Source organism: Scardinius erythrophthalmus (assembly GCF_964197995.2).
Source record: "Scardinius erythrophthalmus genome assembly, chromosome: 2".
NCBI lineage: Eukaryota > Metazoa > Chordata > Actinopteri > Cypriniformes > Leuciscidae > Scardinius > Scardinius erythrophthalmus.
In genome coordinates this window covers 10,740,092-10,763,749 of record NC_138222.1, presented here as the reverse complement: position 1 = coordinate 10,763,749, position 23,658 = coordinate 10,740,092, and the positions used below count along the sequence as shown (strand labels likewise).

At 36.4% G+C, this 23,658-nt stretch overlaps 1 protein-coding gene across 1 annotated transcript in view; it reads left to right on the top strand.

The window, feature by feature from the left end:
• myom1b (myomesin 1b) overlaps window positions 1-23,658 on the top strand; it is a 57,080-nt gene that overhangs the window by 12,617 nt on the left and 20,805 nt on the right. The window contains exons 5-18 of the mRNA XM_081356709.1: window positions 424-581; window positions 5,256-5,348; window positions 5,431-5,519; window positions 6,915-6,959; window positions 8,463-8,621; window positions 9,424-9,585; window positions 10,677-10,818; window positions 12,989-13,185; window positions 13,263-13,316; window positions 14,377-14,501; window positions 14,663-14,846; window positions 15,568-15,742; window positions 19,539-19,660; window positions 23,378-23,574. Of these exons, the coding sequence (XP_081212835.1) occupies window positions 424-581; window positions 5,256-5,348; window positions 5,431-5,519; window positions 6,915-6,959; window positions 8,463-8,621; window positions 9,424-9,585; window positions 10,677-10,818; window positions 12,989-13,185; window positions 13,263-13,316; window positions 14,377-14,501; window positions 14,663-14,846; window positions 15,568-15,742; window positions 19,539-19,660; window positions 23,378-23,574 (1,902 nt within the window). The remainder of the gene's footprint in view (window positions 1-423; window positions 582-5,255; window positions 5,349-5,430; window positions 5,520-6,914; window positions 6,960-8,462; window positions 8,622-9,423; window positions 9,586-10,676; window positions 10,819-12,988; window positions 13,186-13,262; window positions 13,317-14,376; window positions 14,502-14,662; window positions 14,847-15,567; window positions 15,743-19,538; window positions 19,661-23,377; window positions 23,575-23,658) is intronic.

The following is a 23,658-nucleotide window of genomic DNA, read 5'->3' as shown; positions in this document are numbered from 1 at the left end:
TTTATAAAATGAATGAAGTCCTACTAATAATTCTGCTGATAGAATTTAAAATAATTTAAACTAATACATTTTCATTTCAATGCTATTAACATGCAATTAAGTGTCTGAAAGCATTACATTCAGTTCGCACTTAAGTAAATTATTTGAAAGTATGTTATTTTCATAATAAGGACTATTTTTAGAAGTATGATAAAGTGTACTTCTTTTTCAAAAGGGATAGATATGACATGAGCTGAAATATTTGACATTGCACAGACAAGTTTAGCAATGATTGTATCTAATCACACATAACAAATGTTTAAAATAGTAATGTGTTTGGTCATAAATGCCTTACATTTAGTTTATCAGCATGCTCCTAATGCATTTATGACCGAAGAATGTTACCACTTTCTAAACAATATATGATTGGCTGCATGCCCTCAGATCCATGAGAACGAAGAGTACCATAAGCGTCTGAACGAGGACAGCCTGATGCACACTCCCGAGTTTGTGACCGCGCCGCGTTCCCACACTGTTTGGGAGAAACAGTGTGTGAGGCTGCACTGTACAATCTCAGGATGGCCTGAACCACGCGTCGTGTGGTGAGTTAGTATGCACAAACAAGCATGCACATATACACAAACACACATGCTTAAAGACACATGTGTGCATGATTGCATTATGTCAAGAATAATATGTGACAAACAGTGTTATGTTAGTATAATTGAGATACTAGTTTGTAATAATGTCCTATTTATTTTTATTTTTTTCTGTTTTCATTTTATTTTTAGTTAGTAGACAATAGTATGTGTTTTTCTCATTGTTTTATATATATATATATATATATATAATATATATAAAATGGTAAAAAAAAAAAAAAAAAAAATTTATGGTTTTAGATTTAGTTTAGTTGACTGTAATAACCCTGGGGACAAGGGACAAATCTCTGCATTCTCCATTTGTTCTTAATTTACTGCTACTGGCCTTAAAGTCAACGTGGAATCAAAACTGACCCTATTTACTTTCTTAATACATTCAAGCCCTGTTGTGCACATTACTCCAAAGAAAAAGATGTTTGTCTTAGTAATCTTTTATCTAATCTTATATGTAATCTTTTATCAAACTGTAACATGTTCTACCTCTTAAATGTTTTATAGTTTGTATTGCCACTTAGGCCAGTGGTTGTGGTAGCCTATTTCTTCTTCCTTTTTCTTCTTTTCTTTTCTTTTACATTTCAAAATAGTTTTTCATACAAAAGTAAACAGAATTTGTTAATATCGCCATTAACTGCATAGAGGCAGAAAAAAAAGCAAAATCATTAACACATTGGGCCAGATTTATTAAACGGCAAATTAGAGCTAGACCACAATCCCATAAAAGCGCAGATGGGAGTGGAAATTAATTGTGCGAAATCGCCCCCTATACCCTCATTCACTATTCCCTACATTACTCCACTAATATAGTCCACTTGAAGGAGTGAATAAAAACGAGTGAGCGAATTCGGACTCTGAGTGCGCCGGAAGGGATGCTGCTTTTCCATAGTTTGCTCTTGCTGTGTTTAAAGGTGCTGTATGTAACTTTTTCACTCTACTAACGCAAAAAAAAAAAAAAAAATACCATATGTTTGCAGATATTTAGGAAACATGCTAAGTTCACATACTTGTTTCTCTGAAAAACACTTCTACAGCCAGTTATTTTACTTTGAAATGTGCGTTTCCAGGCTGGAATGTTTGTTTTTGTTTTGGTCTGTGATATAGCCTGGCAAGCCAGACCTACATCAAGATGTTAGGTCTGGCAACTCACCATAGACACGGCTCAATCCGAGGGGCGGGATAAACGGCTGTCTTTCAAATTCCCTCTGCACGAAATAGGACAGCGCTTCAACCAACCAGAGCGTTTTCCCAACAGCGGAGCTAACGTTAGTTGATAGATTCAACTTTTGACGAACACATCTTCCTTTTTTAAGAATGACTTAAGTGCCGTTCTTTGCTCTTTTCTCAAAGAAAAGCTTAACTCCAAGTCCTCCAGAGTCGCGGCCAAAGCCGATTCGAAAGACTGTTCGCCAGCAGCAGCCGCCATTCTTTGTTTTCAAGTAACAGGGAACCGTCGCAACTTTGTCGTCATTATGTTAAACCCGCCCCGCCTACTCTATACACGATGTGATTGGCCTGACCCAATTTAGGTTTTTACAGCTCCGAAAGTCAACGGAGAGTTGCTAGACTACCCTGGCTGCAAAATACATTTTGCTGCCGCTAGGGTGCGTCTAGATTTCTAGGCTATCTGTGATACTGCACATTGCCAATTTTCATTGTCCATTGTGCTTGTTCCTGTTGCGTGTGCTCAAACTGGCAACCAGTGTGAGCGCCGTCCAGTCTGAGGAGCTGGTGGCGGGAGAAACGACGATCTCCAATATTTTGAATTCGACTGCAGTACCTATTTCGACCTCTAGTTGTCATTCTTACATACTGCACCTTTAAAGGGACAATAAGTAACTTTTTAGGTATTTTATTATCTAAAATCAATATTTTTATTCATAAATATGTCCTCAATGGTGTCCAAATACCTCTGCCAATGATCTGACTTATCCTCGTAAACGAAGAATTTATTATCTTTATATACATGGGACGGGTAGGTCCACGGAGGCTTCCATGTAGTTCCGCCATCTTGAAAAACTATAATAGCAGAGAGGGACAAAAAGTACTAGGCCAACGCGTTTCCACAACGCGTTTTCGTTCAGAGCCCGCGTCAAGTGACTGAAACCAGCAGAAACGGAGCAGAGCAGTGAGAGGCGCTTTTGTCACTGCCCCGGCAAGTTTAAAAGGCTGCACTGCACGGTTAAGTCACAGGATAACGAGTCCTCTTAGTCGAAAAACTCCACAATAAGACCGTAAAGGGAAACGTGATCGGAGATTACAAAAACAAGGGTTATTAGCTATCATGTCGGGATAGCTAATGCAGGAGAAAGCTTTCAAAAGAGACGCTGAAGTTGCCTGCTTTCTTCTCGACAGGTAAGTCAATGTTAAGGTCTTAATTACAGGCTTTTTATTTTTATTTTTTTATTAGCCTATATAGACCAGCGTTTCCCAGCGGGGTGACGCGACACCCTGGGGTGCTTCTGGCGAGAGCAGGGGTGCTGTGTAAAAAAAACAAATTTTTACCATCAATCTCAGATCGTCGGAAGTCTCTAATAACAACAAATAATGCGCACAAATTTATTATACAAATGCAAATCATAAGTTCCCGGCGTTGAATTGCGGAGGTTGCGCTTGCATGTGATATATTCCCGTGCGTCCACATAAAGCTGCCTATTTTTGATTGATGCGCTTACAGTCAAATACACACGAAAACATTGTCACAACGTCCGTCTTGCCGCGTATTCACATAAACACATCGGTTATGTCCGTGCTGCTGTCAACTATTTTTCAGTTTAACACGTTAAAAATATTTAACGCAATTAAAGCAGCATTTTTTTTCTGTCATCCTTTGGCTAGCGTTACATTATATAATCACGTTCTTCTTCATGCAAATGCTTCTAACCATGCAAGCGAGAAAATACAAAAGAGAATCCGGTTGCGCTGTCCTGTGATGCTGACACGACGCGCGCCAGACTCGACTTCTCTTTCGCGCTTTCGCTTTGAGTATCCTCATGAGAGCAGTCTTAAATTAGTTAAATAAAGTCTTAAATGAATGTTAAGAGTTGTGAGAAAATGGGACGCGTGTGGGATCCACATGTGACAGTGCAGCAGTGACATCAGAATCAAATAACACTTCATTCATAAAAAGATGCCATTAAACAATTATTTGAAATATACTGTCTTTATGATGTTTCTACATTAATTTGGAGATTTACTGTGAAATTATTAGGCTACATAAAATATAGTAAAAACAAGCTATCTTGTGCAATTATAACAAAATTATATGTTATATAAAATTAAAAATGTTTAATTCATTCATTCATTTGTAACATGCATGAACGAAGAAAAAAAAAGGAACAGGAAGAAGAAAATCTTATGGTACTGGTAGCCTACCTGTCATTTATTTGTGCACATCAAAAATAAAAAAATAAAAAACCCAGCACATTTCAAAGTATAGTATCAAAGTAGTATCGTGACAACACTAGTGTAGGGTGCCACACATTTTTTTTTAAATTTCAAAGGGTGCCTTGACTGAAAAAAGGTTGGGAAACACTGATATAGACAGTAGAACATAGTTAAAGTTAAACAGGCTCTTTGATGAATAGCAGCTATTGAGTAAAGTAGAGAAGGTCCTATAAACAAGGTTGTAAGTTTTGTTTGTTCAAAACTGTAACATTCGTTTGTTCGTTGTGTCAAGTTGTAGTTTGTTTGAAATAACAAACCAGTTCACCAGAAGGAAAACTCGACGAGGCGCTATTAGAAGACATCCTGTCAAAGCTTTTTGGTACATATCGCTTACCGTAGATGCAACGCGCATTTGAAAACGCGAGGCGCTGGAGAGCAAAATTAGTTTGATTGCAAAATACAAATTCACCACTAGATGGGAGTAATTCCTACTTACTGCCCCTTTAATGGTCATTTGAAACTTAGCAGACTGGCAGCTCCAATAGGCTATAATTAAAATATTTATCTTAAAATCTGTCATTGAAACTAGCATGTATAAACCTTAATTAAACAAACGAATAATAATTTATATATGTGTAATACTATGAATTTATAGCCACATTGGACCAGTTTTTTGGAAAATAGATGGATGAATGATTCAGCTGCGTGCGCTATCCTCTGGCGAGACACAGGCGCAGCAGCTCATTTCCAGGACCATTATGACTAACGCAATCTACCAAAATAAAGAATTCTTGTGTTTTGGGCAGCTTGGATCACATACCTTTCCCGCAGCAGCTCACTCTGTTTCCGTCACTATTTTTAGATGCATTTTGTCCTTAGAAATGCGTGGACGTGACTAGCGGAAGTTTTGAGTGCACGGTGGGCAGACGCGACTAATCGATAATGACATTCGTTGTCGATTTGATCAATTAGGCTTTGTTGTTGCAGCCCGTCTGTTGTAACTTTCATTGCCCGCGAAACAAAGCGTGCATTTCGAGGCCACATTTTAAGGAGACTTTGATTTGGGACAGCCCTTGTTGTGCTGTGGTGGCGCAATTGGACTTCGAATGTTGCATTTTATATGCAATTTCTTTCCATATTAACAGATCAGTGAGGGTGAGCTTGGCCTTCAGCCTCCACTTTTCAGTCAAAAAACTGCATTATCCCGCTGTATTTTATATCCTTTTCCTCCTTCAGGTACAAGAACAATGTTAGCATTGATCCTATGTCCAAGCCAGGAAAGTACAAAGTGGAGAGCAGCTATAATGTCCACTCCCTGGAGATTAACAGGTGATCACACATGGACTTCAAAGTGCACAGTCAAAGTGATTTGCAATGGTTGTGTGAGTAACACATCTGTCTCCAATTCCAGGTGTGATTTTGATGACACTGCACAATATCGAGTGTCAGCCATGAACAGCAAGGGCGAGAACTCTGCTTTTGCTTCTGTTGTCGTCAAAAGTAGGTCTGAAATAAATCATCCTAGAACACTAAACAATGATTGCAACTGCACCCAGTAGTTACCTAAAATATCAATACAGAAAATAATTTTTTGTAATATACATTTAATAAATATTTTCATTTTGATCACAAACTCAGAATCATGTTATTCAATTGTTAATTCTAGCAAAGCATTATACTCTGTTTCATTCAAATGAAAATTGTATGCTGCCACACTCTAAAAACAAATGTTTTGCCTAAAAAATAATTGAATAAAATAAAATGCAACAGTTTGCATCAATCTTTTTAAGTTATGATAACTTCTAATAAAATTATGTTCAACCAACAAACTACATTAAGTTAGAGGGACGTAATTATTTGTAGCATAAACACAAATTTTTAAGTTGATTACTCATAAAAATTAAGTTGTTCCAACTAGAATAATTTACTTAAATGGAGCGGTGGCCGTGAAACCAGTTGATCTTCTCTATTTAAGTTCAAGTTAACAGCTAGCATAGATCATTCCAAATTTAGCATGTAAATTTACATGTCATTGCGCAGTCATTGCTCATAGAGCAATATACAAAATATACTCTGTATTGCCACCGCCACAATCGAGCTCTATACTCTTCAGCAAAAAGTTAGCATGAGATTTATGAGAAACCAATTAGCATGAGAACGCAATTCCATGATTACAGCACCGATAGGTGTGGAAAGAAAGTTCTGCGGGAGATACTGACAATGCGCAAATTAAGAAAAAAAGTTAAATGAACCAGTTGCATAAACTGCTAAGACTAGACTTACAAGTTAGACACATTTTTTTCTTTAAGACAGTTCATAACTTTTTTCTGTCAGTTACACAAAAATGCAGATTGGTCTAATTTGATACAAGTACGTCTGATTACCCCTAATTAACTGCTTGTTGGTCAAATTAGTTCTTAAGACACAGTCTTAGCATAATGGCAATGTTTATGCACTGTTACTGGCCCCAGATTATATCAAACTTAACTTAAACTGAATAAGTTCAACCCAATTTCTAAAGTCATCAAGACAATTTAATTAAGTTACTCCAACTTAATTAAAAAAAATCTATTAACACAGACATTTCAGTTTAAATTACATCTAATATTAAGAACAGAACTCAAATAATATCAAATAATAATGTTTGCAACTTTTAGAGTAGAGTTTCAAAATAACCTACTGTATTTTCTGTTTACATTACTACATGCATTTAATATGTAATTATTTGGTGGAGCTCCTTATCAGAATTTAATCTGAAACAGATGAATAATGAAGTAATTTGAATGCTGCTGACAATTTTCTTTAGAAGGACTAGTTGGCAAATGGATCATTCCCAGTTATTTGATAAAACAGAAAGAAAGAAAAATCGTCTCTTTTGTGTCATTTGATGTTTAGGATTCAAAGGAGAATTTGATGAGTGTCTGCCTTCTCCCAGACTCCGTAAGTAATTCAGAATAAAATCGGATACAAGCTGATTTCTTTTATTTCACAGTTAATGTAAATGTGATTTCCTTAAAGGGATATTTCACCGCTAGAAAGATGAATGTGTATTTAAATTGGGTCATTTATGTAGTAGAAATGTGACATTATTTTAGAAGTTAGTGCCTTCTAGACTGAGAAAAGCCAGAAAATGTATTTTTGGCTCATGTGGATGAAAGACGACAACAACTCCCAGAATGTATTTGCTTCGCTGCCCTACGAGGCCACTCCCAAGCCACGCCTACTGGTTACAGAGGGCAGTATCGGAAGAAATTATACAACTAGGCTACTAGTTGACTCGAAACTGAAAAGACGCCGTTTTATCGTGAGATCCCCTATGGGCGGGTTGAAAACATGCGGAACGAGCTCCTCTTACTGGCTGTAGTCTCCAGCCTCTGGCCAAAAAAGCTGCCGATGACGCAAAATGACGATTTTTGCGTCATCGGAGGTTTTTTTCCAGACACGCAATACAGAAATCTCTCGTCTCAGGGGGACATGAGGGAGGGAAGCACGGTCATTCGAAAATACTGCCGGGTTTCTACTGATACAAAGCTTAATGCTAATCGGTGAAGTATCCCTTTAAGTGTGTGAAGCTTTGAGCATGAGACTAAAGTTTTTAATGCCAGCTGGCTAATGGCTATTTTGTCTCCAATTCGCTGGGTGCAGAAAGCAGAAAGGTCAGCTTTAAAGGTAACCTTGGTGAAGGTTTTTTTTTTGTAATGTTCTTGTGATGTTTTAGTTTCGTCTGGTTTCCCTGATCATCTTGCGTGCATGATCGTCCCTTCTCATTTGTTCTCTATCTTTGTTTATTTGATGAACATATTTACCGATTGTGTTGATAACATTCAGGATTGGTTTGACGAGTTAGACACAATGTGCTGTTTTGAGAACTGCATTGATATTATCCAAATATTAAAAGGGTAATGAATTGAAACAACAACGACAAAAAAACAAAAGCATGTTTACGGTAATGTACATGTAATCGTACACTTCAACTATATTCCTTTAATGCATATTGGCAATAGGCCTAAAGAAAAAAAGAAATGCAAAATACAATCTGTTTGTAGAGTTCTTCTCTAAAAGTTTTGACAAATGATGTGTATGTCAGAGAACATACAATATCTTTCAGTTTCCAGTTTCAGTGTGTGTTTGTATATGTCTTCATGCATTCAGCATTGTTAATGCAAATATCTTTCATTAACATTCACTCTTCTCTTGTTGTGTCTTGTGTATTTTATGAATTTGGTGTCAAACCAATATTTCACTAAATGATGCCTGCTGTCAGTCTTCTTTCGACTCTTGATGTGAAAACCCTTCATACCCTTCCCAGAGTAATAAATCATTGTACACATATGTGTGTTTCATTAAACAAACGTTATTATGATGAATCCTGGAGCCAATCTTATCCAGCGACATTGAATTTTCATAAAATAATACTGAATTGAATATGTGTGTGTACTGCAGCACCATGTCTGGAGTATGGTGTGACATTCGAGACGCACATTGTGGAGAAGTTTGGTGTGTCTTTTGGACGTGAGGGTGAGACGTTGAGTTTGGGCTGCTCTGTTATCATCTACCCTTCACTGCAACGCTTCCAGCCTGAGATAGAGTGGTACAGAGATGGTAAGTCTGGGAGAAAAATAATAATAATAAGCCCTGATAAGATCTTTTGCAAAATTAATGTAATCAGATAATATTGCTAATATTGGGTGATCCTGTTATCAATCATTACATATCTAATTTTTACTTCTTGGAAATTGGTGCATTACACATACCAGTCAAAAGTTTGGAATAATTATGTTTTTTGATTTTAATGTTTGTGAAAGATGTCTCTTATTTTCACCAAAGCTTTAAACTAGCAAAAATTAAAACAGCAATATTGTAAAATATTATTACAATTTAAAAGAAATGTTTTTTTATTTAAATATATTTTAAAATGGAATTTATTCCTGTGATGCAAAGCTGAATTTTCAGCATCATTACTCCAGTCTTCAGTCACATGATCCTTCTGAAATCATTCTAATATGCTGATTTGATACTCAATTATAAATTATTATTGGTGCTCAATTATTAATGATGATTCTTATTATTATCAATGCTGATAACAGTTTTTGCTGCTTAATAATTTTCTAGAAATTGTGATAATGGTTTAATGAAAAAAAAAACAGCATTTATTTGAAATAGGGATCTTTTTAACATTATAAATGTCTTTACTGTCACTTTTAATATAACATTTCACAATATTAATGTTTTTTTTTTGTCAAATAAATGCAGCCTTGGTGAAAATAAGAGACTTAATTATTCCAAACTTTTGATCGGTATAGTACAATTTCTTTTAAATACCTAAATGTATTTTCCGCTTATCCTGCAGTGCTTACTATTGCTACCTTGTGATTCATAATGCATGGATGTGTTTGTGTGTCAGATAAACTGCTGGTGCCATCAAAATGGGTTCAGGTGCACTGGAGCGGCGACAGAGCCACACTCACTCTCACACACCTCAACAAGGAAGATGAGGGGCTGTACACACTTCGTGTCATAACCAAGTCTGGCTTTGAGACACATTCTGCATATGTCTTTGTCAGAGGTGAGGACTACGACAGTGCACTATTTCTAACTCAGCCTGCTACATTATTACAAGCCACTTTATTCATGCTGGTAATACAGTAACTATGTGTTAAATGAAGAGTATTTAGGGTACACTAAAACTCTGTTACTACAAATGGAATATGTAAATATTAAAAAGTGCCGTTTGCGGGGGTTCATTTAGACACACTCACATAATTCTACTTTTTTAAATAATGGTATGAACTTGGGAAAGTTACAAGTCACAAAACAAGTACAAAATATTGTTTCAAAATATTCTAAATTATTACAGATAACTGTAATATCACAGTTAGTTTTGTGCTAATTGTTTTACAAGAAAAAGAGCTTTAGACTAACTCTTTTGGCTTGTACTGTGTGAGTTTTGCATGTCTCTCTGAGCCTCCCTTCTCAGCTCATGTTTCATTCTAAATTTATCCTTGTCGTCCCGTGTCTATGCTGTCATGACATTCAAATGAAGGAGTTGTGAGACTGTTTGGACAAAGTGTTGGTTCTCAACACTTCCCAACAGTAGTTGCAATACACTTTTAAAACTTGAATTGCATTTAGATTTTAATGAAAGAGCCTTTTTGTTTACACTTTATTTAAAGGTGACAATCTTTATTGTTAAACATTTGTAATTAAGTTGCAATTTAGTACATTTAAAATATATTAACTTTAAATGTAATATTGAATAACACACTACAGTTAAATTTATAATCAAGTGCTTTAGTTTGTTAGTCAACATATTAAGATACTTCTTTAAAGCACGACAACAGATTGTTAAAACATAATGAATTAAAATATACTTTAAAGTATCACTTTTAATTTGACATTATTACAAAGTGCACTTTTAACGTCATTAAGTGTACTTAAGTGTGTGTGTTAAGAACAATCATCTTTAAGTACACTCAAGTGGTCTTTTATTTCAAGTAGTTTTTTGAAAATATACTTTTAAGACTTGAAGTACACTACAAGTGCACACAACTAAGTGCACTTCTTTTTCACAAGAGATGGCATGTGATATTGTGAATTTGAGCTAATAGTACGTTTAAACGAATATATCAGAATTTATTTTATTTGTGTGTTTGCTAGATGCTGATGGTGAAGTTGCTGGTGCTCCTGGTGCTCCTTTAGATGTATATTGTCAGGATGCCAATAAGGATTATGTCATCGTTACCTGGAAACAGCCTGCTGTGGACGGCGGAAGCGCCATTTTGGGCTACTTTGTTGATAGGTCACTGCATCTGTATACAAATATCACACAAAATCATAAAAAAAAAAAAAAAAAAAAGTAGACATGATGAAGATATTAGCCATACAAATATGTATAATGTAAATCGGGGGTTCTCCACTCTGGGAATGAAGCTCAAAATTCCTGCAGAGTTTAATTTCAATCCTAATTAAGCACACCTGAAGGGGTGTGCGATATATATCGTCTGCGATAATATTGTAATTGTTGTTTTAACGATGTGCGATTTGACATTGTTGAGTATAGCCTGTCCCTCACACACACACATATACGCGATGTAGTCTTGTAGATTAGACTAGTGCACGCTTTCACTGCCTGATTTAGTCTTTATTTATATCATTTAGTAATAAATATCACAAGAGTGCAGTTTTTCTCCAAATATCAGCATGATAACAAATGTGATATTGATTTTATACAAGTTTAATAAACAAGAAGTTAATATTAAGTGACTTACATTTTAGACACCATATTGCCTGTTTTTGCTCTATTTCACCAATAAAAATAGTTCAAAACAACCACACACGCCAGTGCTTCCTTAGGCTACTGAGTGAATCAGCTTTTTGAAGAATCAGTTGACTAGGATAAATTAAGGCTGTCAAATGCTTCTTTCCTTGAATGAATCAGTTGAATCTCAATGATTCACTCATTAACAGTGACTTGCTGCCACCTACTGGTGGTTTAAATTGAATTTTTTTATCTTTTCTTGTTTTAAATAATTTCAAATATCAAGAATTTTGTTTATACTGATTTAATTTGATTGGTAACATCCCTATTGTCTTATTTTTATAATTGAATTTGATCAAATTTATGAAATTGACACAAAAGTTGATGCATGCATATAATTAGGTTTAAAAAATGGCTTGATAAAGGTAAAAATGCTCATATTAGGTAAAAAAATCAATTGAAACATATTGGAAAAAATTATTTCTGTCACTGCTGTGAACTGACCACCACACAGAGTATGAAGAATATCAAAAACTTTAGGAGTCGGCTGTCCACGGCAGTCCTAAACCTGTCAAAGTACCAACACAATAAACACACTCAGCAAAATATCGTCTAATAATCGTTAGAGAAAATCCCAGAAAATATCGAGACATAATTTTTTGTCAATATCGCACACCCCTATAACCTAATTAAGGACTTCAGTACTACTTGAAAGTTACAGGCAGAGTTTTACAGAAAGTTAACACAGTTTTTACATGCTTTGATCAAGGTTGGAGCAGTGGACAGTGGATATCGAGGGCCAAAGCTGAGAACCCCTGGTGTAAATAAACATCATATACGCCAGAACCAAACACTGAGGGGCCGTTTACACGACACATTTTCAACTAAATGACAGAAAACTTTTGAAAAGGGATTTGAAAGTGCATGTTTTTGAAAACGATACCATTATTGTCTCGATGTAAACTACAAAAAAATTGAATTTGTGAAAAGGTGACGTCATGCGCATGCATATTACGTGTTCAGTCCATAGGCACTTTTGACAACGTTGTCATCTGTAAGCGAAAAACGCATCATTTTTTTCCTTCCATTTTTAGTACATCGTTGTTGTGTAAACGTACCCTAAATCTCAAATCACTGGAAAATCCAGCTAAAACATGGATTTTAGCTGGATTCTCTAGCAGAATTTTCTAAAATGATGATTTTGAACTTGTTCAAAAGTAATAGGAATGTCGTACAAGTTAGAGACTCTCTGTACGCTGTATACAGTGTCCTCACAACTATAGCTTAGTAGTTTGTTCTGGTTCTTATAAAAAAAAGCGACTAATCTCACAATTCTGACATTTTTCTTGCAATTTCTCGCAATTTCTCACAATCCTCAAAAAAAAAATATATATATTTTTGTGAAATGAAGTCACAATTACTTTTTTAATCGTGAGTTTATATCTCACAACTCTGAGAAAAAAAGTCAGAACTGGATATTATAAACTGCAATTGCAAGACAAAGGTCAGAATTGTGAGATAAAACGTCGCAATTACTTTCATTTTTATTCTGTGGTGGAAACAAGCTTCCATAGCATCTAGACCATTTCTTGACTGTTTTGTTATTGCTTGTTAACAAACAGCCCTGCTTTCTGATTTTCTTTTGTAACATCAGATTGTATTTCTTCATGCATTAAATTTTATTTCCCTTTATGACTTTTCTCCTGTGTAGGTGTGAAGTTGGCACTACACACTGGGCACAATGTAACGACACTCCTGTTAAGTTTGCACGTTTCCCTGTAACTGGTCTTATGGAAGGACGAAGCTATGTGTTCCGTGTGCGTGCTGTGAATAAGGCTGGTATGAGCCATCCATCCCGTGTCTCTGAACCAGTAGCCGCTATGGACCCTGCAGACCGCACAAGAAAAGGTAACCAGACTGGCACGGCAAATACACAGAAACAAAATGAAAACAAAAAAGCAGTACAATATACTTTCTTTCTCTAGGTGCCTCTGCTCCTTGGACTGGACAAATAATTGTAACTGAAGAGGAACCTGTGGGTGAGGAGCTTCAAATTAAAATTATCTTATTTTTTAGGGCTCTCACTATCATTAAAACCTTTAAATTGTAGGTAAACCTAAGTTGGTTTCCACCACAGTTGAGCTATTATGACTTTTTTTCAAGAAAAATTCTCATAACGGCTCCCTATATCACTATAATGAAAACCTTTCATATGATTATGGCTTGTATTAACTCATAATGATGCAAAAGTTTTTCATTATTATGACAAACTGTTATAATGTTTAGAAAAAAATCACACACTTATTATATCTCGTAGAGGCTGTCTCGTAATAACAATGTAACATCTCATAATAATGAGAAACCTATTTATAATAATGACTTAACATATTTTAATAATAATAAACTTCCTCATAATAACTTAACATCTCATAATAATGAGAAACCTTCTCATATTGAGCATGTTGAATCGCATGTTGAAATCATGTCCTTTTCAAGGACTTTCAAGTGCTTCACACAACTTTTTTATCCAATTCAAATGTTATTTTTAATGTTGATGACCAAAAACATTATTTGTTCATCCTCCAAAGACTGTCTCCATTTGTAAAACTAAAAGTTTCAAGATGTAGGAAAACAAACACTTGGTGGCAAATATTAATACTTAATATCTCTGAATTAAGAACCTTTATAAAAAACGACTTAACATCTCATAATAATAAGAAACGTTCTCATAAGTATCTCGTAATAATGAGAAAGTCATTATTATGTTTGTCATTATTTCGATGTTAAGTCTTTATAAAAAATTATCATGTTTAGTCATTATCTCATTATATGTTTTGTTAGTATTATGTCTTAAAGAGTCATATGTTTACTCCGTTGTGGTGGAAAATGGCTTCCATTTGGAATCTCTGTTAAATTATTTAAAAAAATCCTTATACAGCGATCACAAACGACTGGAAATGTGTGTTGGTCAAATACTCTACATGTATTTTTGACAAGTCCTTGACATTCTCTTTGACCATACTGCAGTTTATTACCTAAAACTGATCAATTACACTACAGAACCAATATAAGATTATATTTTATCCTTAATTCATTTAGAGGGAGTGGTTCCTGGCAGACCTTGTGAACTCACTGTCATTGAAGCCACTAAAAACTATGTGGTGTTGAGCTGGAAGCCCCCAGGCGATAAAGGCCATGAAGGGGTTATGTATTACGTGGAGAAGGTCAGTGTACAAAACTCACTCTAACTGCATAACCACTGCCAGTGGCAATTGATAAAGCTTTAGTGTTTTTAAGGGAATAGGCCTTGAGTGATACAGTATGTTGTATTTTTTGTTTGGTTTAGCAATAAAATCTGTGTGTGTGTGTGTGTGTGTGTGTGTAGTGTGTGTCTGGCACAGACAGCTGGCAACGAGTGAACACTGAAATCCCTGTGAAATCTCCACGTTTTGCTCTTTTTGATTTGGCTGAGGGCAAGTCTTACCGTTTTCGCGTTCGTTGCTGCAACTCAGCTGGTGTCGGAGAACCATCAGATCCGACAGAAGCCACCACGGTTGGGGACAAGCTGGGTATGATAAATACAACAACAGCCTCTTTGCAAAGCAAAATATCAAGGAAAATGTGATGTTTTCGCTCATCTGGATAACTGAAACCAGCACAGCATTTATGACATTTACAACATTCATACTAATGCAACTAGTGCCATCTTGTGTTTTAATTACTGATGATTATGAAAAATCGGAGGACAATGTAATGGATTATTTTTTCTTAGTGGAATAATTTTTTTAGGATATTACATGTATGATTTTAAAACAATTTCAACTCAAATCAATATTTCATGTCCAAGTAATTATTTATTTGGTGAGTAGTCATGTAAAGCTGGATTAATGTATATGATCTAACAATGAGAAAAATATTTTTACAGCATTTAATAATATTTGTTAATGTTAGTTAATAAATAAGTTAACTATTGTTAATTTTCAAAGTGCATGAACTAAAGTTAACTGATATAACTAAGTAGTAGTAAATGATGAGATTAACATGCACTAAGATTCAAAAATGCTGTAGAAGTATTGTTTGTTGTTAGTTCATATTTACTATTGTTGTTACAGTAATGTTAACAAATTAAACCTTATTGTAAAGGGTTATTATATTATATTATATTATATTAATTATATTATAATTACAGCATGCAGATAAATGTTGGCTGAACTTGAATATAACATGAATTCTATTATAGCGTAAATAATGTGTAATGGTGTAATAAACTTTTTTGTCACCTGCCACCAGATATCCCATCAGCCCCTGGCCGTGTGGTGCCTACCCGCAATACAGACACATCCGTGGTGGTTTCATGGGAAGGGTCACGTGAAGCTAAAGAGCTGGTGGGCTACTACATTGAGAACAGCATTGTGGGGAGCAATACTTGGGAGCCATGCAACAACAAACCAGTTAAAGGCACAAGGTATAACAACACGTACAGTATAATTAATAATTCAAGTCTTGTTGTAAAATGACTGTCAACTAGCACGTGCGCTCTGCGCCTGCGTGTATGTATATATCTGTCTATAGCAGGTATCAATAGTCTATTTTCATCATTCAAAAAGGGAAACCGAAACTAGCACTGCAGATATACAAACCGTAAACAAAGTAGCGCTTGCGTACCATTTTTGAACATCAATCATGCTGATCACTTTCTTCATTCCAGTCGGCTCATGCTATTATGAAATTATTCATGCATTCGAATGTTTAGATATGACGTAAAATTATAACAGACTTCTTTCTGTACTGTCTTGACTCCTTTGCTCGCTTTCATCACTTTCCGTTTTATTCTTGTGCACTGACTCGTTTGTTTGGCTGAACAGCCAATGTGAGTTCTCTCTCTCCCCGACGACCCAACGTCGATTTAACATGCTAAATCAGCCCAAAAAACCCAAACGGTGTCCGACTAGAACCAGCGGTACGGAACACACCAAAAAACTAAGCCGATGAACAAAAACGACCCGACATTGCCCGACGGCGGACTGTTGGCTTGGTGTGTCCCAGCCTTTACATTTCAGACACAAATTGCTCAGTTTCTAGGTATTTTGTCCTCCAACGAAAATATTTCCAAAAGAAGAAGAAAAAAAAAACAATATCGTTCTAAATGTAAAAGAATAGCAAGAGTCCACACCACAAAGATAACAATAATTATTATTATTATACTGACGAACAGGCTATTTTGCTAAGCAGGCAGTGATAAGCAGAGAACAGGTTCACTTATCTTATTATGTAGCCTACTCCTGTATTTGGGTTTGTTTGATAAATATAGTGAATACAAAAATCTGATCAGCTGTTTGAAAACATGTAAATACTGCTAGACTTCCTTTCTTTTCTGTGATAAGAGGTAAGTTGCGCAGTGCTTTGTGTACTCGAGTAACTGAGATATTTATGCTTTTCGATAAGCGCCACCTACTGTCCCAGAGCGAAATTGTAGTTTTTCAGCTGTTTGCATTGGTCTGAACCATAGACTGTAAAAAAAAAATGGGCAGCCGAGTCTGCGCAGTAGTGATCCTGTGGTTGAGCTGTGGTATCAAAGTCCTGCCCAGGGCCGGCGCCGGACTATCCTGCCCCCTCAGTCAAGAAGATGATTGTGAAAATGGATTTTAATGATGAAACAGAACAGACAAAAAAAAACAAAAAAACACAATTATTGATAACTGATAAAAAAAAGATAATTGATAACTGTTTTATAGTAAAGCTTAAACAATGAATTACTTTTGGTAGTGGTGGTATCATGGTAACCTGGTAAACCCACCGAAATTGTATATCTAAGACATACAGTATTTATATCTGGTGGTATAAAACGTGTTTATTTCATGGATATCAATGAGCTGAATTTTGAATTTGTTGACCTAGGAAATTTTTCATTTTGTTTTATGTAGTAATATTCAAAGCTCTGCCATCTCTATATGCTCAGTAGCTTTTACTTCAATAGCTGTAGTAGCAACAGTTTTGTTTACAGTCTGACAAATACGTGAATATGCCACATATGTTCCCTTTTGATTTCGGTTACTTCCACATTACATTAGAAGCTGACATTATGGGGAAACAACTTTCTCTTAGAAATGCTGAAGCCTGATTGGAATAACGCCGTTGTTCTACGACAGCCAATGGTGTTCGAGCACGCAAATTAGAGGTGGGAACGCCCCCTATATAATGTGCCTCTGAATGGCGCCTACTCATCGGTAAAAGTGGATTACGGAATACGCTTCATTGATCACCTTGTGCGTTCTGGTGGAGAATAAACCGAAGATAGCTGGCTATAAGCCTTGTTCGATCTGCACGGGATCAATCGAGCTCCCCTGTGCGTCTTCTGCCCACACGGAAAAGCAGCCATTGAAGATCCTAACTGCCCTCAAGCTTATAAGCTTTGAGGTCAAATATGGATACGAAAAACCTTTTCATAGGTATAGTTTCTATGAATGCTCCAGTTGATAATTACAGTACTTCCTTTGATTTTGTACATGGTCTCTCAGCTTGCCGATCACATTTTTACGACACAAAAGCACACTTGCGCACTGAAATAGCCTCTCATCTCAGATGTTTTCTGACATTGCTTATGTTAGTTGCATTTACTAACTGGTGTAGAACACGGGACTACGGCACTGGTGAATTGCCCCGTGTCAATCATTTTGTCCATACGGCCACTGTATGCCCTCCATGCTCAAGTATACAGACGTTACAACAGCTTGTCACCGTCATATTTATATCCCTTGGTCCATTCCGCTGAGGAAAGACCTCCTATCTCAGGTGGGGTGCTCAGTCTAGAATCCCAATCCAGAATTATGGAATCTGCATGTCTGGCGCTGGCATCAGCTTGCGGGCATAACACTGCCACAGCACATGTTAAAGATGAGTACTGAAGCAAGAGCCCCTTCTACCAGGTGCCTCTATGCTCATAAATTGAAAGTCTTTGAGAGCTTGTGCAGCTCCAGGAATGAGGAACCTTTAAAATTCCAGATTTATGTCAGGACAGTTATGTCCTTCTTGCAGGAGCTCTTAGATGCCGGCCGTGCGCCTTCTACACTCAAAGTATACGTTGCCGCTCTGTCAGCTTTTCATAGAGGAATTGATGGTCGGCCAGTTGGCAGGAACAACCTGGTGGTCAAATCTTTACACGGCGCGAGACCGATAAACCCTCCTCACCCGCCTACAATCCCCACTTTGGATTTGGCTTTAGTTTTGAAAGCCCTGACGTGTTCATGAATTCTAGCCGCTCCAGTTGGCTCCACTAAAGGTGCTCTCTTTCAAGACTGCGCTTTTCCTTGCACTCGTATCGGTTAAACGAGTGGACGACATACAAACTCCGTTCAAACTCTGTTCAGAGCCCAGGTTATAACCCTTTCAGCCTTTGCTTTGAGTGAACCAACTACGGGGAACACTACCCTTTCACAGTTGCTTTGCCCCATACACGCTCTGTGACAGCTTCTGCTGCAATACGTTATGGTTTCCTCATAAGCAGTGGGATTTGCTGCTTATTTCTAAAGCTATTTACAGCAGCTGTTGAGCCCCTGAACGAGCATTATTTACAACTTATATTGTGTTAGTGAACCAGTTTTCACCGTTTACTTTCGCTGTAGCGACTGGAGGCACTGCTTGAACAGTGCTATTCTACTTCAGTTGTGTTATACTAACTGAGTCAAGCATTGTTACCTGCGATGTATATTGTTAGGGAACCGGGTTTCACTGCTTTTCTTTCACTGTTGCGAGATTCACTGCCTCTATCTCTTGTATGGCTTGCATTCTTACAGCAGCTGGGTAAGCAACGCTCCCTCCTCTCGGGATCCTCTCCAGTTTCATTACAAATGAAGGCCTGCTAAAGCGGTGTTCAATAGACATCACTGTTAGACATCACTGCTTATTGGAAAAGCATCAGTGTGATGAGAACTACCTACAATTACAGAAACCATCTTTGGATAAAAATTATTTGTAATTTGATTTTTTAGTTTGGCTCGCTTCCCATTCAATTACATGAAGAGGGCAGGGTTTATGACCTATACTGCAGCCAGCCACCAGGGGGCCTTTGAAGTATTTTCGTGACAAACGTTCATATTGGAGTGAACTTGCAATTAGGGATAAGGGTCTGTTAAATCAACTAAAGTATGAACAACAGTACTACTTATGTTTGTCTTACTGAGCCCCACTAATAAATGCCATAATTGTTTGTGTGAGATTTTAATTGTTGTAACATATTAAAATCTGTCCACGTGTTTATGCAGGTTTGTCTGTCATGGCTTGACCACAGGCGGGAGTTACGTTTTCCGAGTGAGAGCAGTCAATGCTGCTGGAATCAGTGAATTCTCACAAGAATCAGAAGCCATTGAAGTTAAAGCTGCTATTGGTGAGTCATCTGTGAACTCCTATTGATATGACTTGGATATTACTCAGATCTATGAAATATGATTTCACTTTAAATTCTGCCCACTGTTCTTGACTTACGCATTTCACACGTCCTAAATGGCACTTCAGTGTCAGGGCCACAACCACCAAACTCCAGCTCCGTTCCCTGCATTTCTCCCAGTAGACGGGGTCAGGACTTGTAGACCTCCTCTAGTTTGGGTCACAACTGATCCAACGTAGTGGTGACTACAAACCAGCTCACCCTCGTACACCCCTGCCCACTCCCTCAGTCTTTTCACACCTGTCCCTTCTGCATGCCTTTCACATTTTCTAAGTTCATGCACCTTAACAACCATAAGACTTTGTGTTAAGTCATGTTCACTTATCCTTTATGAAACGCACATTTATTATGCACACTTTTTTTCTAATCAAAACAGCAATTACAGATAAATGTACAGTAAATACGACAATAAAACACAATTCAACATAAAACAGCATAAACTAAAACCTCATAACGCTACTTTTTCATAGTGTTTTTGTCTCTGCTTGATTGATTGGCTGCAATGCAATATCTTTGGATATTTTTGGTTGGCAAAAGTGTTTGGGGGGGTGCTTTTTTAAATACATTAAAATACACGTATTTCATGCATGAATAACATATAGCTTCCAACTTCAAGAACTAGCAGTGCCAAAATAAACACTCGCCAAACGCCAAATGCGAGTAAAAATATTGGCTAATATATAAAACCTAATATATAAATATAAGTATTGTAATTTTATTATTATTTTAATATAATAAAAAATAACAAAAAAAAAATATATATATATATATAAATAAGAATAATACAAATCTATAATGCATTTTTTTTTATTTTACACTACAGCAGTGTTGTTGCAATTGTAATATTTATTTTATTTTGTTTAGGTTTTTTAATTTAAATAGTAATAAAATATAAATATTTTGAATAATATAAATAATAATAATAATAATAATTAATAATATTATTAGCAGCAGTAGTAGTAGTGTATGTTCATATTGACGTATAACATGCATATTATATATTCCTTATTTTTGTCCTTGGCTGATCACATGCCTATGCTGCCGCTTTAGTTTATTTTTAATCAGTAAAAATTGTCGTCATTTTATATGGCAATCAATAAATCGTTTTTACACAATACTTTAGTCTGTCTTGCATGTTTTTTAATTAGATCAAATAAAATAAGTTAGAGAACCACTAAGTGGATGTAAACAAATGGCCAAAAACAGAAAGTGTTAGGTTGTTTCCTGCTCTTTCCTACTTTTAGTTCATTACTGTTTAATGGTAAATATTAATGCTAAAAATAAAAGTATAAAAATATAGATACTCACTAGTTAGCCTAATATACTTTTGGTTGCTGGTCAACTAGTCAGCATGCAAACATGTTGTAGTAGTGTGTAGCATCTTGTGTCTTTCAGTGAATTTCATGTGCCTTGATGTAACACTCGTGTGACCTTTTCATAAAGGTTCAGCACAAAGTCAGCACAAATCCCCTCTGTGACATTCACATGCATAAACTACACTAATTAACTGCATCCTCTCTCCCAAATTACTTTCTAAGCTTTCTTTTTATCTCTCCTTGCTCATGTATTCTAAATAAAACTTTGTTGCCTAAAACTCATCGCCTCTTTACAGTAAAAAAGCAAAGTTGATTCTCTCTTGCATGCAAACAGATTTCTGCTTAAGTTTTCCACTGAACTTGATTAGTTAGATAAAAGTAAATAAATGTGAAGCATTTTGAATATGATAGTGTTTGAATTTGATTTATGCTTTCTCTTGCTGTTTTCTCTGCTAACTCCTTTAGGGGGCGGTATTCTTCATGGTGTGTGTCTGGAGTCGGGGGGTAATGGGGTCGGACTAACCCAGCACAGCACTAGTGGAGTGGGCAGGCATGTGGCGCCTCACTCTCCTGCTGACACGCCTCTAACACGCATAGCTAATGTTAGTGCAAGGGTTGAGGGAGGGGGTCACGACACTGGCCACACAGGGAATCCAGTTGCATTAAATGAAGGAAAACAGGGCAAGAGGGCCAGTCAGGGGGCGCCAGAACCTGCTTGTGGGCAAGATACCGAAACTTCTAAAAAGGTTGAAAACTCTAGCAATGAATTGTTAAAGCCCAACCTCATCCAAAAGGAGTCAGCAACAGAATTGCCGGAAAATCGTAAGTCGTCGGTAAACTCTCCTCCGGAACAAGAGAAAGCAGGAGAGCGAGGGAGAGGACGAAGAGGCTCAGGTGAGGAGAGAGAGAAAGCCACCTCTCTGGAACGTCGTCCATCGGCATCCCTCATCACTGTTGGCCTGTCTCCATTTTCACCTTTCTTGTTGTTGTTGTTGTTTTTCCCCCCATTCATTTTTAATTCTTTTCTTTGCATTTTCCAACTTGAATTTTTTTAAACACTTTATTACAATCTATAAAGTGCACTCATTAATCATTCATGTGCTTATTATTTTCAATTTGTCTTATTGTCCCTTGTGAAAGAAGTAGAACACTTTAGCATACTTTTATTTTAATGAGCACTTATTTTGAAAATAATATACTTTAAAAGAATAAATACTTAAGTGTGAACTGAATGTAACGTTTTCGGACACTTAACTGCATGTTAATTGCAATTAAATGAAAATGCATTACAGTTTAAATCTATATTAAATGCATTTAGCTAAACTTTAGAATGTTATTTTGACCCACTTACTGTATTACAAATATGGTTAAAGTGAACTGATGAATGCACTGACAAGCTTTTATGGTAAACTAAATTATACTTTGTCATTTCTAACATGAATAGAAATGATGGAGTTCCAATTTAGCATATTTGAAATATATTAACTTATATTAAAATGTAATGTTGAATAACACACTGCAATTAAATAATCAATTACTTTAGTTTATTATTTAACAGATGAAAATAAGCATACTTTTGCATGATGAAAGCATGACAAAATATTAAAACTTCATAATTTAAAATGTACTTTAAAGTAAACCTTTTCACATTATGAAAATAAAACACCTATTAAAAGTCATAAAAGTGTGTACACTCTTTAAGTTCACTTAAGTGGCCTTTTATTTCATTAATATTATATTATTTGCAAGTACAATTTTTTACTACAAGTGCACATTCAGTACAATTAAGCGCACTTCTATTTCACAAGGGACATAAGACCTCTCATGAAATTAGCATATTGCAGTTGTTTTAACAGCCTTGTAGTCATGCTGTGGTTATACAGAATATAACATGCTGGATAGACTGCAGCAAATGACTGGTCAGTCAACCCCATTGGAAAATCCAGCTAAAACCAGTTTTTTATAGTTTCATGCTGGTACAATCAGTTTTTTTTTTTTTTTCAAATGGGGTATCTTCTCAGAGAGCTTTTATATATGGTAAGTCTTCTCAGCTACAGCCTTTTTAAGCCCTTAAATAACATCACTATCCTCACAAATGCATCCAGGGATCTTCTTTGGCTTGTTTTATGCCACCAGCAACAACTGACAATATGTTGGACACCCTCCCTACCACACGATACACTCCTTAGGCTCACCAACTTGCAATGTCATATAGTGCCAGTCAGTTTTTTTACAATTCTGTGCCTGGTTGCTCCACACACGCTGCTACACGCTTATATCATTAGTTTCCTTTACACTGTAAAAGTGCTTCACTGCTAACTGTAGCGTTCTGTTATGCCAGCTTCACCCGCTCCACCCTATGGCATCAATGTGTTGGAATGTGTGCGGGACTCGATGGTACTAGCCTGGAAACAACCCACTTTCATCGGTGGTGCTGACATCACTGGTTACTTTGTTGATTACCGTGAGGTCATCGATGGAGTCCCGGGAAAATGGCATGAGGCGAACATTAAGTCTGTCAGTGAGAGAGCCTATAGAGTAAGTAGCATGTTTATGTAATAACAGGCAAAATAATAGGCTATAAGATGTGCAATTTTTGATCTCCAACCTTTTCTTTCCGTC